Source organism: Phycodurus eques, chromosome 4 (genome assembly GCF_024500275.1).
Source record: "Phycodurus eques isolate BA_2022a chromosome 4, UOR_Pequ_1.1, whole genome shotgun sequence".
Taxonomy (NCBI): Eukaryota; Metazoa; Chordata; class Actinopteri; order Syngnathiformes; family Syngnathidae; genus Phycodurus; species Phycodurus eques.
In genome coordinates this window covers 6,271,116-6,291,780 of record NC_084528.1, presented here as the reverse complement: position 1 = coordinate 6,291,780, position 20,665 = coordinate 6,271,116, and the positions used below count along the sequence as shown (strand labels likewise).

Below are 20,665 nucleotides of genomic sequence, written 5' to 3'. Positions count from 1 at the left end.
CTTTTACATATCTCCATAATGTCGTGTTGTTTCATCAATAACTTAACAACTGGACACTTTTAAATTTGATTTGCTACTTTTCGTTTGGCATATTCATGATTCGCAGCTGTTCTGTGCGTCATATGTTGTGGGTGATGGCAAGCATTACAACTTGTTGACAGTTGCTTCCGCCGGTGTGTTTCACTCCCAATATTTGAGAAGTACAATGCCGAACACTTGTGCACAACGCCCGAGTCTCACTAGCTAAAGACACGTGAGCTTTTAAATGAGACGACACAGTGTATTTTTATTTAATTTAATTTATTTATTTAAGAAACGTCTCTTGAAAGACACAGCTGAAAAGGCTAATGTCAATAGAGAATGTTGACGCCCTGCCAAGTTGACACAGTTAAGAATAGTTTCTAGCAGTGCCATATTGTAGCCATCCACATCGGTAAGGTAACATACAATGTAGATATCATCATCCAGACATCATTGTAACATGATTACAAATCAAATGTTAGTTCTTTGGGAATTCAACCATTTGCCTAGTTGGATGGCCTCAACAGCAAACCTTGCAAGCAGGGGCGATTCTAGGAACAGAGGTTTAGGGCTGCTGGTATTCATATAGTGCTTCAAATCAGTACCCTGAAAATGGGCTAAAAACGCCAATTGGGCGGGTACGAATTTTTATTACTCAACGCGTGCCGTCACACGCACGAATTTTATTACACACACGAATTTTTATTATTGTGTAATACGTAATTTTTATTACGTATTACACACACACGAATTTGTTTTACTCAACGTGTGCCGTCACACACCCAATATTAAGCTGTATGTATATATATATATGTATATATGTGTATATATATATATGTATGTGTATATATATATATATGTATGTGTATATATATATATATATATGTGTATATATATATATGTATGTGTATATATATATATATGTGTATATATATATGTATGTGTATATATATATATATATATATGTATGTATATATATATATATATATATATATATATGTGTATATATATATATATATGTATGTATATATATATATATATATATATATATATATATATATATGTATGTATATATACACATATATGTATATATATATGTATGTATATATACACATATATATATATATATATATATATATATATATATATATATATATATATGTATATATGTATGTATATATACACATATATATATATATATATATATATATATATATGTATGTATGTGTATATATATATGTATGTATGTGTATATATATATGTATGTATATGTATATATATATGTATATATATGTATGTATGTACGTACATATATATATGTATATATACACGTGTGTATATATATATATATATATAACCCAGAATGGTCATTTGTTTATATGCGTTTTTGTGGAATCCCAGCACTCGTGTGGATGTGGATTTTGTTTTAAAAAATGGTTCTGCCTCATCTTTTTCACTCCAACTCATTTTGAAATCAAGATGTTACATTAATATAAAACTCAGCTATTGCTGACATTAATATAAAACTAGGATAATGCTGTTCCATTTGGCAATATATTTGTACCTCAGGATTATTTTGTCGCTTTCTGACCTTTAAAAATAAGGAAATAAAAAAATCTGATCCTTTTCGCCAGATGCCGGTTAGTTGATAATTACGTGATGAGCACTGATTGAAATTCACTGGATCAACAGCAACCCTAGTTTTTGCAATTTCTACCTTGTTTTAGGTGCCTTGGTTAAAACTGTATATTTGCATTTTTAACTCTTAACTGTATTGCACTGAGTAAAACAGTATCGGTTTTCCTTACACAAGAGTATACCCTTCAGAAGAGGAGACTTAAATCACAATTCCTTAACAGGATAATGTGCTTCTCGCTCAATAAAATCTGATAATGCAGAGTTGTGTTTCTCAGAGCTGAGCTCATCACTTCTGCTGTTTATTGGAAATGTAACCCGAGAGGTTAGTGTTGCTGCTGGGACTCTGCGTTGCCCGTAGTCCGCAAGGAAACACTGAGACGAAGATGCAAGTATATACCAAAAAGGTGTACAGTATAGAAATACAGTATGTTAGGTTTCTCTTGAGACGACACGTTTATTTGCAGTGTTGTGTGTCAGTTCCAGTAAAGATGCACTAGGTGTTTGGGCCACTGCAACCAAGTGTACATCATATACAGATTGATTTTATTTCGGTAGTTCAGTTAAAAAAATGTTAAACTCATATCTTCCATGGATGAGTGACAAACTGAAATGTTTTTTTTAAGGGCCGACACCGATTATTAGTACTCAAGGAGGCCGATAACCTACAATTGGAGCCAATATTTGTTTTACGGTAAAAACAAAAAATATAGGCGTCAAAATTTAAAATAATAAAAACTCCAACATTTGACTTAATTTAAATATCTTTTAGGGTATGATATTGTTGTGGTACATTCACCTGACTTCAGTGCAGGCAGCGTGGGTTCAGTTTCCACTTGGTGATAGTGTGAATGGTTGTCTGTGTCTGTATGTGCCCTGCGACTGACTGGCGACCAGTCCAGGGTGTATCCACCTTTTGCCCGAACTCAGCTGGGATAGGCTCCAGCACCCCACAACCCTGAACAGGGTAAGCAGTATTGCGACTAGATGGATGGATGGATGCATAAATGCCTTTAAGCACATCTATTAAACAGCTTTTCAGGTTTGCAACATGTTAGGTTTTGTTTTGTTTTCATCTTAAAAAATAGGCAATTCTGTTTTAAATTCCATCCATCCATCCATTTTCTACCGCTTATCCGAGGTCGGGTCACGGGGGCAGTTGCTTTAGCAGGGACACCCAGACTACACCCAGACTTCCCTCTCCCCAGCCACTTCATCCAGCTCTTCCGGGAGGATCCCGAGGCGTTCCCAGGCCAGCCGAAGGATGTAGTCTCTCCAACGTGTCCTGGGTCTCCTCCCAGTGGGACATGCCCGGAACACCTCAACAGGGAGGCGTCCGGGAGGCATCCGAATCAGATGCCCTAGCCACCTCATCTGGCTCCTCTCGATGTGGAGGAACAGCGGCTCTACTCTGAGATTCTACCGGATGACGAGCTTCTCACCCTATCTCTAAGGGAGTGCCCGGACACCCTGCGGAGGAAACTAATTTCCGCCGCTTGTATCCGGGATCTTGTTCTTTCGGTCACGATCCACAGCTCGTGACCATAGGTGAGGGTAGGAACGTAGATCGACCGGTAAATCGAGAGCCTAGCCTTTCGGCTTAGCTCCTTCTTTACCACAACGGACCGATACAAAGTCTGCATCACTCCAGACGCTGCACCGATCCGCCCGTTGAGCTCCTGTTCAATTCTTCTCTCACTCATGAGCAAGACCCCAAGATATTTGAACTCCTCCACTTGGGGCAGGATCTCATCCCCGACCTGGAGAGGGCACGCCACCCTTTTCCGACTGAGGACCATGGTCTCAGATTTGGAGGTGCTGATTCTCATCCCAGCCGCTTCAACTCGGCTGCGAACTGCTCCAGTGAGAATTGGAGATCACGGCTTGATGAAAAGCGAACAGAACCACATCATCTGCAAAAAGCAGAGGTGCAATACTGAGGCCACCAAAGTGGACCCCCTCTTCGCCTCAGCTGCGCCAAGAAATTCTGTCCATAAAAGTTATGAACAGAATCGGTGACAAAGGGAAGCCATGGCGGAGTCCAACCATTACCGGAAACGAGTCCGACTTACTGCCGGCAATGCGGACCAAGCTCTGACACCGGTCGTACAGGGACCGAACAGCCCGTATCAGGGGGTTCGGTAACCCATACTCCCGAAGCACCCCCCACAAGACTCCCTGAGGGACACGGTTGAATGCCTTCTCCAAGTCCACATAACACATGTAGACTGGTTGGGTGAACTCCGATGCACCCTCGAGGACCCTGCCGAGGGTGAAGAAGCTGGTCCACTGTTCCACGGCCAGGACGAAAACCACACTGCTTCTCCTGAATCTGATATTCGACTTCCCGACGGACCCTCCTCTGCAGCACCACTGAATAGACCTTACCAGGAAGCTGAGGAGTGTGATCCCCCTGTAGTTGGAACACACCCTCCGGTCCCCCTTCTTAAAAAGGGGGACCAGCACCCCAGTCTGCCAATCCATTGGCACTGTCGCCGATGTGCACGTGATGTTGCAGAGGCGTGTCAACCAGGACAGCCCCACAACATCCAGACCCTTTAGGAACTCTGGGCGAATCTCATCCACCCCCGGGGCCTTGCTTTTTAACCACCTCAGTGACCTCAACCCAAGAGATAGGAGAGCCCTCCTCAGAGAACCCAGACTCTGCTTCCTCATGGGAAGGCGTGTCGGTGGAGTTGAGGAGGTCTTCGACGTATTCTCCCCATCGACTCACAAGGTCCCGAGTCGAGGACAGCAGCGCCCTATCCCCACTAAACACAGTGTTGATGGTGCACTGCTTTCCCCTCCTGAGACATTTGGGCCTGCCAAGTCGGACCGGCATCTTACCCCACCATCGGAGCCAACTCACCACCAGGTGGTGATCAGTTGACAGCTCCGCCCCGCTCTTCACCCGAGTGTTCAAGACATGCGGCCGGTCGGATCGTTCTCATTCTTTCCCATTATGGCTGTTTCCGTCATTCTCGTGTGTTCATATGCAGCTGCCTGCTCCTCCTGTAACAGCAGAAATAGTTAAACAGCCATTATTTCTCTCAAGTTTTAGACATGAATGCTTTGCTGTCGCGCACACACAACATTCTCTAGCCATCCCTCAATGTGCGTGCGTCCCTGCAATAAAACTGCATTTCACTCTAACCTCTCTCTCTCTCACTCACACACACATAAAAACACTTCTTACTTTTATCACTGACTATTTCCCTATCAATATTATTACCAACCCTGTTTCAAATGGTTAAACCTCTCCCAGGAACCACTAATATGGTTGATGTGACAAATTAGCAGCTAGTTGGGTGTTAGCCTGTGAGCAAACCTCTTTCCGTCATTGTCTACTCGGGGTGCTGTAATGATGTAATAATTCATGCAAAAGGAACTCTTGTCCTGTTCGGCTGTTAGGTCAAGCAGGATGGAGGATCTGTATCCCTTTTATGCCAGTGGAGTTTTTAAGCTGCCGCTGTGGTTTCTTAGTATTATAATTGCATGAAGCATGAAGGACAAGGGTCGTCAACCCGACTGGACAACTGAAGTGTGGTGGGATTGACTATGTAAATGGTGACAGCATCATGCTGTGGGGATGTTTTTCAGCTGCAGGGACAGGACGACTGATTGTAATTGAAGGAAAGATGAATGAGCACAAGTACAGGGCTATCCTGGACGAAAACCTTCTCCAGAGTGCTTAGGACCCCGGACTGGGCCGGAGGATTACCTTCCAACAAGACAATGACCCTCAGCACACAGCTAAAATAACAAAGGAGTGGCTTCAGAACAACTCTGTGACTGAGGGGACTGGTATGGGATCAGGAGGGTGTGGGTGTCAGACCAGGTTGCAGCACGTCTGTGCTGTTTCCCGGTCCGGGCGCTCTGCCCCTCCACCCTGCCTGCCCCCCTAGATTAAGAGGTCTGAATACTTTCCGTACCCACTGTATGTTCCCAGATATGACTAGTGAGAAGAATATATACAGTGAGTGGCGTAAGTGTGGGCTAAGTGAGTGATTCAGAGGCATGGTGGCTCCTGCAGGTTGGGCCCATCAGGCAGGACAACCACCGACGAAGAGGACCGCCCCACACAGCCCCGCAGCACCGACCCTGGGACCCACCCCACATTCCCGTCAGCACCCAATACCCGCCCCCGAGTGTGGGAGGTGGACCCCCCTAAACCAGGCAGGGACAAAACCCCGACAGCATGCCCCACAGCCCGCAGGGGAACACCTAACCCCCCCCCCCCACCCCCACCCACCCCACGAGAAGAGGAAGAGGCGACCGCAGCGGGACACAAGGAACGGAGAGAACAGGATGAAGCAGGCCCGAGGAGCAACAGGGGGGCGCCACGGCCCCCACCAGTAGCCAGAGGGGGGGACCCAGGCAGGCGCCAGCTGTCACCGCCCCAGCACCCACGAAACATGGGCGAGTCACCACCACACCATAAATGCTCCCCGGGGAGAAAGTCCCCGCCCCCACAGACACCGGAACTGCAAACACAGGGACAAGAGGAGAAGATCCCCACTACATGCATGTGTCCTCTCACCATGCAAATCAGTCCAAAATGTGAGAGAGAGAGAGGGGGGAAAAAAAGGGTAAAAGTAAAATAAAAAAATAACCAAAAAAACTTGCAAAAATAAATAATAATTTCATAGATTTTTTAAAAGACAAGTACATAAATGAATAAGAAAAAATGAAGAGTGACAAATAGAATAATCCGAATCAGAATCATCTTTATTTTGCCAAGTATGTCCAAAAAAAAACACAAGGAATTTGTCTCTGGTAGTTGGAGCTGCTCTAGTACAACATCAGACAGTCAATTAACAGAGAACACTTTTGAGACATAAAGACATTGAGAAAAACATTCACTGAGCTATAAAGGGTTGCTAGTTATCTGGTAATGCCGGTACAATATATTTAATTATTTTATTTTTTTGACAATTGTGCAAAAATATCAGAATCAGAATCATCTTTATTTGCCAAGTATGTCCAAAACACACAAGGAATTTGTCTCCGGTAGTTGGAGCCGCTCTAGTACAACAAACAGTCAATTTACAGAACACTTTGGGGACATAAAGACATTGACAAAAAACAATTGTGCAAAAAGATGCAGAGTCCTCTAGCACTTAGAGCAGTTCGAACGACTAATATTACAATAGTCCGGTGCAATGACCATTGTGCAAAGGGCGCTGAGACTTCAAGGAGTGTATGCGGTTTAAAGTGACGAGTAGTGCGATCATCTGGGACAATGTTGGTTGTGCAAATGTTACAGATACTCCTCAATCAGTGTGCAAATGGAGCAGATGCTACTCTGGCATGAGTGGCCAGTATATGCAAATAGTGCAGCATGGCGAGACAACTACAGTGAGTGCACGAGTAATACATAATTGGCCCCACAGAAATGTGACAACGAACTCAAGTCAAAAAATTGCCAGCTTGTTGTAATGGAATTATAGGTTAGGTGTTTAAGAAGTTGATCGCAAGAGGGAAGAAGCTGTTGGAATGTCTACTAGTTCTAGTTTGCGAAATATGCAGAGTCCTCTAGCACTTAGAGCAGTTTGAATGACTAATGCTGATATTTTCTCTAACGCAATATATTCAATGATGAGATTTAGCCAGTGATTGATGATAATAGCTTGATTGTTTTTCCAGTTTAATAGAATTGTTTTCTTAGCAGTAGCTAATGCGACAAGTAATTATTGTGAATATTTATTAGGGAGGTCGATTTTGCTTAAATCGCCAAGTATGCACAATCTTGGGAAAGTGGAATCCTGAAATTCAAAATGTAAGAGAGTTTTTGTGTAACTAAAAGCATTGAATTGATGTGCATTCCCATATAGCATGAAAATAGGTGTCTGGGGTATTTTTGGTGCATTGCGTGCATATATTAGATGGAGAGAAGCCCACTTTATGCATAGTGTACTTAGTAAAGTGTGTTCTATGGAGCACTTTATATTGTATAAGATTTGTGTTTTTTGTCATTCTAAAGGTATTGTTACAAATCTTTATCCAGTAGCTACGGTCAGCTGACTTCTTCTTCCCATTTTGTGATTGATAAGTGTATTTATTTAATACATGAAATTAATTTATAAACTTGTGAAAGATTTATTTTACTCTGCAGGAGAACCTTCACTATTTGCTTGACAAACTCCGGCAGTTCGAGGGTGCTGTGGAGTGTTGGTATTCTTTTTTTTATTGCTGCTTTTAATTTATTGTCATAAAGAAAGTTTTCTGCTGTTATTTGGAATTCTTGGAACAGTTCATCACGTGTCCTAAAAACATTATTGTTAAATAGTTGTTGTAGGTGGTCAATTCCATGTTGTTCCCATGTACTGAAATGAAGGGGTATTATATTAGTTTCGAAATCTGGAATATGCCAGATTGGGAGAGCATACTGGGAGCTAATTGAGATCCTATTGATTCTAAACTTTGCCACCAAGCCATTATGTTGGATGTGATTATTGGGTTCTTGAAGCATTTATGGCGTTGCTGCAGTCTATTTGTTCCAATTCGAGCCAAGAATCATACTCCTCATTGTGGTGCAACCATTTGATGAGGTATAAATTCATTGGTTAGCTAAATAATAGTGTTCTCCTGTTTACTTTTCTGAAGAGTGGATAGACTAATTCTATTTTTCTTATTTTTTGAATAAACATTTATTACAGCAGAATCTATGGTTTGAAACAATTAAAATGCGGTCTTAAATGGAATCATTGAAAATAATTTATTTGAGGTAAGGTTTTCATTTTTATTGTAGCTATTCTTGCCAGTCGTGATACAGGCAAGTTATTCCAGAGTCTTAAATCAGATGAGATTTTTTCCAAAAGTGGATTGTAATTTAGATTGGTTAGCTGTGTGAGTTTTAACGAAATATTAATATATAATAATTAGCTGGGGGAGTGGGTTCTTTACCTGACTTCAGTAATAACTTAATTGAAGCTGTGTTCATATGGCTACTAATTCGACCTTTATCGTTTATCTCCTTGACTGTTCTGAAAAATAGAGGCGCTAGTATTGGCCAAAAATGTTTAATGAATTCAACTGAGATTCCGTCTGGGCCAGGCGCTCGTCCCGATTGCATATTTTTTAATGCGTTATGTAATTATGTGAAGGTTAAAGGAACATCAAGGCTGTCTTTAATTTGTGTATTTAATTGAGGAATGTTTAGATCCTTAATAAAAGTTTCAATTTCTTTTGGTCTGCGTTGTTCGAAGATGCGTATAAGCTGCTATAATAATGCAAAACCGCATTACATAGTCTTAGGTGTAGCCGAAAGACTTTTAGCTCAGGAAATCAATAGTACTTAACCCTATGCAAAAAGTGTTGGCCTTTAAAACTCCATCCATTTGCAGTACCGCTTATCCTTACTAGAGCCTCGGTAAACTGAAGCCCATCTCACCTGACTTTGGACAAGTGGCAAGGACTGGTTGAAATACAATCACAGGGCATACAGTAGATAGACAACGAAACATTCACACTCACATTCATGCCTACAGACAATGTTGAGTCTTCAATTAACCTAATAAACATGTTTTTGAATGTGAGAGCACAGGGAAAATGCTCGATAGGAAGGTCGGAGCCCGGATTCAAACCCCCGACCTCAGAACTGTGAGGCGGATGTGCCACTGGTCCACCATTCCGCCCTCTTAAAACACATACGTTCAAATGTTGATACTAATTAGGCTTCCCAGTTCTATTTTCTGGCAGCATCTTTAATTTTAACTGACATCTGCTTGTATAATGTTAGAAAACAGCTACGCCTTAACAGGTAGAAAGAAGACAGCTTCCATATATCTAATATATCTTTATCTTGTTCTGTATTTATCACTAGTTCCCCAGGGCCACCAAAGAGTAGGTAAAGAAGAATTGTTGGGTGATGTATAATCCTATCCCCATAAAGCAACAAAACTTACACTATCAAATGTATATAGTGGTATAAGTAACGGTAGTAATGATATTAGTACCGTGTGTGAGAAAAGTAATTGGACAAATTCTTGTTTCAGTTCACGGCCGGTTTCCGTTGGCTACAAAAGTACAATCTTTAACATTATAAAATTGTTGAAAGGCAACATTAATTTTAGTCATGAAAAAGTGTTAACCATTATTAGTACAACACCTGTGCCGTGTGGCTGTGGCCGAGAGCTTTTGACTCCCCAACTGCTAATCTAAAAATAACAGCTGGGATGGGATACATAACCAGCAGGGAGGGAAAACAAGGGAGCAGAGGAAAATCTGCTGCTTGTATATTATATCAGACCAATGTTAGTCACATTGCTATTTACTCTCATGTCTCCCCCATGCTTATTTTGTCATTATGTTCAAAGAAAAGGAAATGTAAATATAGCAACCATGAATCATATTGAGCAGACTGTTTGAGTGCATTATGCCTGACAGTATTAAGATATTGAAAGACGGAAAGAAACATTCATTTTGCTGTTATATAGCTCAGTACGATCACGATATTTAAGTATGAATAAATTAAATGCATATATTAGATCTTTGTGTTTATAAGAACAAAATGGGGACAATCGTGTGTTGTTGGTCACTGGTGCTCGGGTGAGGACGTTCGTTTAAGGCTTGCTTGAGGTATGTTCCCGTACTTTGAATACGATACCGCTCGCAAGCAAGCAACAAAACGTTATGTAGCCTAGCAAGCTAGTGCTAGCACTAACAGTTGTAAGATAACATGCAGGCGTTCTGTCGAATCATGCTCTAAAGTTTTGGTGTGTGTGAAGTAATTTAATTACAATAAAGTCATTCCATTACAGTAAGTTAGCACCCAATATTTCTGTTATGTAATGTTGGTTTGACCTGACTGATTAGAATACACGATCTGACGAGAGCAGTGATTTCCAACCTTTATGGAGCCAAGGCACATATTTTACAATTGTAAAATCTCACGGCAGACCAAAAAACAAAAATGTCACAAAAAGTGGATACATAAATTACTGTATGTACTCCATCTAATAGAAGACCATTCATTTGTTCTGTCTGACATTATGCCTCACTGGCATAAATAGATGAACAAAGATACATTATTTTTTGTAAATATATTTTTTGGAGCAATTAAGTACACAAGTATAGACAGTAAAAGAACAAGTCATTTAAATAGACACATTGCTCCAGCTTGTGATTGGATCGCTGATTGGTTATCGGGTTTTTTTTAACTCTGTGATCGGCCACAAAAATCCTGATCGTGTAAAGCATAATTACTACATTGGACATCAATGCCATTTTAGGATTTTGTTGGAGGGATGGAACCCCGCAAGTTTCATACGGAGTGCACGGAACCCTTCCTAATTTGAAAAATACAACATGGTTTATTTCAAATTCAAAACGGGTGTATATTTTATTGTCTGTGCAGTTTCTCAGTAATCCAGGTCATGCACAAAATGAACCACGCATCAGTTGCACACAAAATCACTGTGTTAAACGAACAAAACCAACAAAAAATGAATTTCATACAAAAAACAAATTAAATTTACTGTAAGTGAATGTGAATTTTGCTGTTGCCATTCCCCTTGGTAAGTGCCACTCGTATCAGAGGAACGGGCTTCGTTTTTAAAATTCACAACAAAGTCTGTTCCTTTTCTTCATTTGTACAATCCTCGAAAAGAGTTCATTGGTAAGAGTACATTTTTTGGGCTGTTTTTTATTATTGGATGCGCTGTCTGACGGCACAGCAATGCTACTCAAGTCAACTGTATTGTTGAAATGTTGTTAAATAAAGATAGTTTCAAAAAGAAAAAGCATTTCAACTCGAGGCGGAGCGCTGCTGGGGTAAACGGCAATTTTGACGCTCCCTTGTGTTTTAAACGGCATGAACAACGCATTCAAAATGTACTGTAAAAAGGCTTTTACGGATAAAGCAAGCATGCACACGCGGTATGTGTCGAGTCCTCCATCGAATCACAGCGACTGCCTCACCGAACCCCTGGGGTTCGATCGAACCCAGGTTAAGAGCCTCTGCTCTAATCTAATCTAATGGGTACCCCTTCCCATGGCGTCACCTGCTGTGGAAGGTCCCACGTGGTTTGGTACAATGTGAGCAAGGTGGTGACTGAAGGCGGGCACCCTGGTAGTCCAAGCCTCGACTACAGAAGCTGGCTCTAGGGAGACGTGAAATGTCACCTCTTTGATTGAGAAGGAACCCAAGATGGAATGCGAGGTCAAAATGTTCTGACTGGATCTAGTCGGGCTCGCCTTGACGCCAGGGCTTGAGCTCCAGAGTCCTCTTGAGAGGAGTTGGACTCTTACAATGTGGAGATTCCCTCGGTGGAAGATGCCAAGTAGGTGAAGGCATATTTGTTGCCCCAGGGGCTCGTTTCCTGTAGGTTTGGATTAAAGAGAGGGTATCTTTCTTCTCTTGAACTGCCAGGTGGGGGGGACAGGTCTTGACTGTTGATGGCTGAGTACCTACCATTTTGAAATCCTTTTTTTTTTTTTTTTTTTTTTTTTAAAAACCTGTTTGATGGGGACCACTGTATTAAAGCAAATTAACAGCAATTGTGAATGCGGGAGTGTATAAGTACATAGTTTGAAGGACACCTAGCAGTCCGTTGCGGTATATTCATATGCATGATGTAACATATTTCTATTGATCATTCAGACACTGCACAGAGGAGACTAGAGGGGTTCAAACGTCAAAACCGCCACACTTTTTCAACCGGACAGTGATGAGGTGGCCATTAGTTTTTAGGACTTAGGAGTCGTATTTCAACCTTATTTTTCCCATTCCTCTTGTTGTAAGACCCGAAATGAATGTTGGCCACTTTTTCGTAGGACCTCCCAATACTTTTATTCCAGCTTCTTTTATCTCTGTTCTACTCCTTTTCATCTAATCCCTCAGTATTCCATTCACCCTCATGCCTTCAACGCTGTTCCTCCACCACCCCCTTCTTGTTCCTTCACAGTTGCTTGTCAACATTCACACTACATTTCTCCACCCATTCACACCGCTATAGCCAGACGTAATTTTCAATCACTGTACCTTTATTTTCCATTAAGAGTCGCCTGCAACCACTCACTATTGAGTGTGATTTCTCTCTTCTCATCACATTTGTTGGTGTGTCTCCCAAATCCCAAAACAACACAACCAAAACTATGCGCTTATGTCATCAACCTCCCTCATGTGCCACTATTCCACATATCACCCATTAGTCAACCAAGATGCAGCACGGAGCACTCCCATCTCTTACTATCCACCCTCAATCCTACCTCTATATTAATCTTATCTTAACGTCTTTCTCTCCTTTAAGACCTCTCAGCTTCTCATCCAGAGCGACGTTCTGATGGAGGTCAGCCTGGTCTCTGCCGTGAGAGGCAGTACCGGGAAGGCGGCAAGGTGAACTGTTTTCAACAGCTGTCATTGGTCTGCATGGTAATCTGGGAGGGGGGGAAAGGAGAGTTGCAGAGGATGACAGCGTGTGAGAACGTGTAAGAGCAAGAGTGTAGAAGTAGAGCGGGAAGCAAAGAGAGCGAGCGAGAGAGAAAGCTGTTCGGCGCTCACAGCTCACATCGCTGGCTGGCCAGCTCCCTCACTGTTGACGAATGAGCTGTCTACCCACAGGGCTGGGAAACGGCAGCTTGTAACAATCTGGGGAGAGAGGAACATGAATGTAATGCGTACCTCGCCTCGCCTGCTTACAGATACCGGCCAGAAGAAGACCCCAGAGAAGAAGGATGGGAGGCGCATGTCGTTCCAGAGACCCAAAGGGACCATTGAATATTCTGTGAGTAGCGCACAAAGCAAATAAGCTCTTTATTTGTGTATTGTCGTTTGGTGTGTCTGACCATCTCCTGCTTGCATGGTGCTGCAGCTGCTCTGTGTGTGCGTCAGCTGGTAGTCATTTCTGTTGCTCTGACTTGCTTTTCAGGGGATGTTTGTGTGCACCGTGTCTAACCATGCTCGGTAGCTCATTAGTGAGGACAAGACGTTATTTCAGTTTTTGCATGTGCAACACGTGTACCTAAGCCTCAAACTACTTGGGTGTGTTAATGTGCTGACATTTGGGGGGGGGAAGCAGACTGAAAGGTTGTGGGAACTGTGTTGAAGGACTTGCTGTACATCGATATAATCATCATATATAAAAAGCAAGGGAAGGTGATTTATAGTTTCAGAATTTGTTTTTCCATTCTCTATGTGCCACATATCGGCAGCATTCCACCACAGAGCTCGCTGTGCTTGTGAATGACCTTCCAACTGCATCGTCATGTCTATCGATTTAGCTGTTGTTTAGGAGATGGGCAGTGAAGTGTTTGTGGGGATCTCTTATTCTAGTTGCATTCACTGAAAATAGAGCTTGACACTGCCTTGCTTGGTGTTCTTGAAATGACCCTCAAATGCATCTGCAGCCAGACGGCATTTCCTCACCCCTCTCCGTGGCAACAATGAGGAGTAGGATCACTGTGGCTCCGCTCATTCTGTGTCTGTCTGCTGAAAATCAAAAGCCTGGTCTACTCCAGTTTATTTCCTCTCACTCTTCAGTCGCTTGGTTCCTCTGGCTGTTTGAACAGGGTTCTTGAGCTAGTGGGGATCTGTTACCTTCCCCCATCTCCACCACCACCTTCCTAAGTCATTCTAGACCTGCTGATTGACAATGCCCTTGTTTACCTCGCAAAGGATTGTACAACAGTTTCTGGCTCAAAACACTTTGTCATGGCCTTGGTATGAGCAGCAACACAAAAATAAATACAGCTCTATTGGTGGTAAAACAAAAAAGGATACATGTAATGGTAAATTTGGGGTAAGAAAATGCTTTATACCTGAATCCCACCAGATGCCACTTCATTCTTGTGTGCAATCACTCTTTTCTACACATTCCACATTATTATCACTGATAATGTGATGGATTAAGCACTGACAATGATTGTTTCCTGTAGCCTGACATGCAGCAATGCCACCTAGCCAGGATGCCCGTGGCTCGAACAAGTGTAAAAAAAAAAAAAAAAAAAAAAAAGAAAAGCAAGCAATGTGCTTTGCAGCCTCGCTTGCATTGTGATGGACACTTGGCCAACCATGACAGTGTTTGAGGAACAGCTTTATCTTAAACTCATCTCCTGTGCCAAGGGGCCAGCTGGCTGCGTTTCCCTGTTTTGCTCTAAAGTAGATAACTTCATAATCTATCTCCCAGCTTCTACAGAAAAATTTTGGGTTTCCTCTTATGCATCCTTATCGATGCCATCTTCTCCCCCCCCCCCCCTCACCCTGTACTTCACACATGGGCTTCTTTCACTAGCCCCTTTTTTTTCTTGAGAAATAACATGAACAGCTACAACCCATCTGCCTAGACACTGATAACACCAGTCCATTCAGTCTTGTCCACCTATTGGGTGACCTACATCCAATTAAAAAGTGGTTGAAGTCTGTGAGAACAACAGAGATTGATGAGGAGACACAAAGATGCAGACAGAAGAAAAGTAAAAAGCAGCACAGACATGAGCCGCTCAAGGGAGGTTCACAATCTAGCCATCATCTGCCAGAGATGAGGGCCTCTCAAAGTCAAACTAAATGCAGCTCTGAAAGGACATGTACTGTATGTCACATCATCATAGTCCTACCATAGGTGGTGCAGGTTGACTGCCAAGTCACATTTAAATACTGTAAAATAAGAATGTCCCTTTACTACCACATAAGTGGTTGGAAAGACCCTTCATTCATTCATTCATTCATTCATCTTCCTGTTCCGCTTATCCTCACTGGGGTCGTGGGCGCACTGAAGCCTATCCCAGCTATCTTTGGGCGAGAGGCGGGGTACACCCTGAACTGGTCGCCAGCCAATCACAGGGCACATGTAAACAAACCACCATTCCCACTCACATTCACACCTATGGCCAATTTAGAGTCCTCAATTAACCTACCATGCATGTTTTTGGGATGTGGGAAGAAACCACAGTACCCGGAGAAAACCCACACAGGCACAGGGAGAACATGGAAACTCCACACAGCCGGGTCCGGGACAGGCGCTAACCAGTCGTTGGAAAGACAGTTACATTTTATGACAGCTCTACATTTATTTTGTGGCTGAAGTTATTGTTAACTGCATTGTCCATGTGTAACATGGTGGCATCCAAACTGAAATTTGTAATTGAATCACCCTAATTTAAACTGATGTCATTGGTCATGGTCTTTTTTTTTTTCTTCTCCACACTTCTCACAGCGGTCTCAACAGTAACGACATAGGTCTGTTTATTAACATTTTGTTGAGTGACACTGAACATCCATTGTATTCTTGGTATTGAAGCCTGTCAAATCATATACTGTTGTCAGTGAATAATTTATTGCTTAGACTTTAAAAAGTATAAGCGTGGTAAATGGGCTTTCACTTGTATAGTTTGAATGTTTCTACATTCAGTGAGCTCAAAGTGCTTAAACACTGTTTCCTCATTCACCTACTAATGAGGAGCAACTGGGGGTTCAGTTTCTTGCAGGCATAGTTGGACAGGGGCTGAGGATTGAACCCACCCCATGTTGGCTATAAACTATAATTTTCTAAATTACAACTACTGTATGTTAGAATTTTGAATAAAATGTAAATCGAGCAGTTTATTGCATTGAAAAGAAGAATGCACATAAAGCAACATTCCATCCATTTATTCATTTTCTACGCTTGAGTTTTGCTTTTAGTACCCACTATTAACAATTACTACAGTACCCATTCTGGGTCACACGTTTCTTTTTTTATCATATAGCCACAGTTTATACAAAATTTTGATACCAGAATAGGTTCCAGATTTGACCCTCGCAGCCTGCCTGCATGTTGAATGAGTTACTTGATTGCAGACAGGAAGAATTAAAAATATGGGGGTTCAAAGTCTTGCACTTGATGGTGAAACTATGATTCTAACACAAGCAAGATGGTATTTGAAATTAAATCAGCCGCTTGTGTTGTCATTTGATTGCTGTTTCTTTTGTGTGTCTTGGCGTGTCTGTCTTTGTTCTAGTAATTCGTTCTGAGGACTATCAAAGCACAGACAGGGCTTTTAATCTGACACAACGGGAAATCCATGAAGGAATCCCGTTGAAATGGACACAATGTTGTGACTCTAAAATTAGACCTGCACTTGGAAACGCAAAGATGTAGTTGTTGGATAGTAATTACAAATTGACCATGGCAACCGTCATGCCAATGTTTGGACTCATCCAGCATAAAATTAAGAGCAACGGCTGTTTATATCTAACCATTATGGGTAGTTAAATTGTACATTCAACTCCATTTCCGGCTTGCTTCACTGATTGTTGCTTAGGGTTTTGCCCTTGCTTTCCTTGCTCTGATACTGCAACTTAATATTCTACTAAAATGCCAACAGAGCCTTGAATAGAGCCATTAGTCTGTGGCTTACTAGCCAAATGCCATTTTTGAATCCATCTCCTTAACGTTGTAGCAGGTTGACCATTAGTTAGGTGTCAGTGATTCTGAAAATGGCTGCCACAACCTTTCGCTACCCTTCTACCAGAACGATAGATGGCACCCTAACAAGAAGCTTAATTATTCATTTGAATTATAAACAATGCCTATTATTGATCCAGAGTGTAAAGCTATAGGCTCCTTTTGGGATTAGATGCTATGATTATGATAGTGGTTTTCTCTTATCCACTTTTGCCCCTCTCTTACTCCCCTGTCAGTAAGTCAATAACTGGTCACCATTGCATGTCCCATGTCGCCTCCCCCTTAATTGAGATGAACGAGAATGAATGAGAGGGGTGGTGGGGGAAGAGTGAGGCTACAGGGAGAAGAGAGAGCAAGGGTGGAGGACTTTAAATACTTTGGGTCAACCATCCAGAGCAATGGTGAGTGTGGTCAGGAAGTGAAGAAACGGGTTCAAGCAGGTTGGAACGGGTGGAGGAAGGTGTCAGGTGTGTTATGTGACAGAAGAGTCTCTGCTAGGATGAAGGGCAAAGTTTATAAAACAGTGGTGAGGCCAGCCATGATGTACGGATTAGAGACACTGGCACTGAAGAGACAACAGGAAGCAGAGCTGGAGGTGGCGGAAATGATCAGGTTGGATAAAATTAGTAATGAGCTCATCAGAGGGACAGCCAAGATTCGATGTTTTGGAGACAAAGTTAGAGAGAGCAGACTTTGATGGTTTAGATGCGTCCAGAAGAGAAATAGTGAGTATATTGGTAGAAGGATGATGAAGATGGAGCTGCCAGGCAAGAGAGCTAGAGGAAGACCAAAGAAGGTGGATGGATGTCGTGAGGGAAGACATGAGGGCAGTTGGTGTTCGAGAGGAGGATGCAGGAGATAGGCTTACATGGAAAAGGATGACTCGCTGTGGCGACAGACTTATGTGGAAAAGGATGGCGCGCTGTGGCGACCCATAAAGGGACAAGCCGAAATGAAAAGTATGAATAACCTGTAACTGACGTACTGTAGCTGAACCTAAAGCAAACCACATACATTTCTATCAAACCAGTAGCCGTTTGCATTAATCAGTACCCAGGAAGTAGTTCAGTTTCAAAAAGGTTTGTGGGTAAAACATCCTTTGTGTGTAAGATTGCTAAAGTGTTGTTTGTTTGGTTTTGTTTAAGCATGAAAAAACAAAAATAAACAACTGTTAATAAATTGGACAAATATTTTTAATATTTTAAACTTTAATGCAAAATAGATTTTTATCCAATTATTCAATGAATTGATGAAATAAACGATTAAAAAAATATTTTATAGTGACAGCCCGAAGTCTTACTATTACCGTACTTTACTGCTTTTTTTTATTATTTCAGTGCAGGCACCAAAAATGCCCACTTACTGGTTTTTTTACGTATTTAATTTGCTGGACACCCAATATTTTTATCAGTATTGATTGACTGAGCTCCTGTTACTAGGAGCTGTTTGATAAATGGACCAGCAATTGCCACGTTACATATAGTACAACTGTAGAATATTGCTTTTGTGCAAAAACTAATGTTTCTTTTACACTGTGTTGGAGAACTGATTGGTAAAGTATGTGACCTAGTATTATATAACAGTAAACCAAATAGCACAAAATGTGGGTATTCAAAATTACTGTAAAACTGGTTGTCCTATAGGTTAGTTCTGTGATGTGCAGCATTGAAGCTGTAAAGCTAAAAATAAACATTTCAAGAATGAGACAGTAGCAAATAGCAGCAAGGGAGAATCAAATCAATGCTATGTTGAAGGCTTGGACACTGTAGGTGCTGTGCTGATTATTACGGTAACTCTTTTGGTTCCTTTATCATTTCTAAATGGAAGCTAAACAATATGGACATCGCGTGAATGTTCAGCGAAGTAAAATAGATTTTGCAATAGTAATTGAATGGCACTTAATAGCTCATGGGAATTTTATGTAGTACATATAAAATAAATGCTTATGACTTTCCAGTGACACAATGTAGCAGCGCCACACTGTCCTTGTATTCGTTCCTGAAAACAATGTATCAAAATAAAATAAAAAATATTGTGTTTGTTAAGATTTATATTGGCTTTTACAATTGTTAAACAATGTTCCCACATTCCTAAAGGAGGCATTGTGTCTTAATGGTCCATATTTTGCTTTGCTCAAGAAAATGAATCAGTCATTTTCAATAATACCAATCCATTTTGGAGCAACTGGTAAATAACTAATTGTCTTTGGAATGCCCCATTTCTCCCAGTATAGCATGCAAATGGCCATCAAATTATGCCCACAACTGGAACTTGTCATTCCAAGGTTTTGCTCTAGGCCTGGCCCCTCTGGAGCCAGGGCTAGAGGTGGGGCTCGAAGGCGAGCGCCTGGTGGCGGGGTCTGCATCCACAGCCCAAAGAGGCAACGTGGGTCCCCCTTCCCATGAGCTCACCACCTGTGGAAGGAGCCAATGGGGTCAGATGCATAGTGAGCTGATTGCCAGCCAAAGGCCGGGTCCTTGGCGGTTCGATCCCCGGCTACAGAAGCTGGCTCTAGGGATGTGGAAAGTCAACTCTCTGGGAGGGAAAGAGCCCGAGCTCGTATGCGAGGTTGGGAAGTTCCATCTCAATATTGTGGGGCTCATCTCCACACACAGCTTGGTCTCTGGTACCAATCGTCCTGAGAGGGTGCTCCGGAGTCTTTTCCGCTCCGGAGTCTTTTCCACTCTGGAGTTGCCCACGGTGAGAGGCACCGAGCAGTTGTGGGCATACTTATTGCCCCCCCGACACAGTGCCTGTACATTGGGGTGTACCCCGGTGGACGAGAAGGTCACCTCCCTCCTGCCTTATGCACCAAACAGCAGTTCAGAGTACCCACCCTTTTTGGAGACCCTAGAAGGAGGTGCTAGAGAGTGCTCCTGCTCAAATGGGCAATGATTGGGAGGAATGGCCACCCAACCATAACCTGAGTGGTGTTCTGTTATTGGACTTCTGTGCCTGTCATGGAAGAGTCGTGTTACTAAGCCTGACAATGAATGAATGAATTTAAAAAAATTGCAAAGTATGTAAAACCAGGCTTCCAAATGGTCAAGAAGTTCGTCATTCTCTCAGCTTGCAGACGCTGGGGGCGTGTCGCTCAGAGCTCTGAAAATCCTGCCTCTCCTGTCAATCAATCCACATATCACCTTCCTTCTCTCATGGCACAATTCCAGCGACCGAGATATCACACGCGTTGAGGGAATGCAGAGAAGCAGCCTGTGAGCCAGCATAATGACTATAAACCACGATGCCAGGACAATTTTTCTCTCCAGCCAACGTGCTTTCTGTGCCCACAGGATGGTGCTCCATAAGCGGCCAAAGCCGTGCAGCGCTCTCCGGTCCCCCTGGATGAATGAAAGAGGGAAGCAGCCTGTAAGGCTAACGGCACTACGCCTTTGTGCTGGACCTCCATGGGTCGTGGGGCGGCGGATCTCGTCCGTTTCACCGCTGTCTCACAACACAACGTGCATTGGTGCCAGACAGCAAGACACTTTGCCCAAATAACAGAAAACACATTCCACTTCAGGGATGATGTATTTTATCAAGTTGTGGGCATAGTTTCATGGCCAATTGCACGCTATACTGGTAGAACTGGGTGAAGTTATTTATGAACATGAAGTGCGATTGCG

General features: G+C 42.4%; 1 protein-coding gene across 1 annotated transcript in view; it reads left to right on the top strand.

Moving 5' to 3' along the window:
- Positions 1-20,665, top strand: part of oxr1a (oxidation resistance 1a) — a 184,781-nt gene that overhangs the window by 117,100 nt on the left and 47,016 nt on the right. Inside the window, 1 exon segment of the mRNA XM_061673745.1 lies at positions 13,300-13,382. Coding sequence (XP_061529729.1) covers positions 13,300-13,382 — 83 coding nt within the window.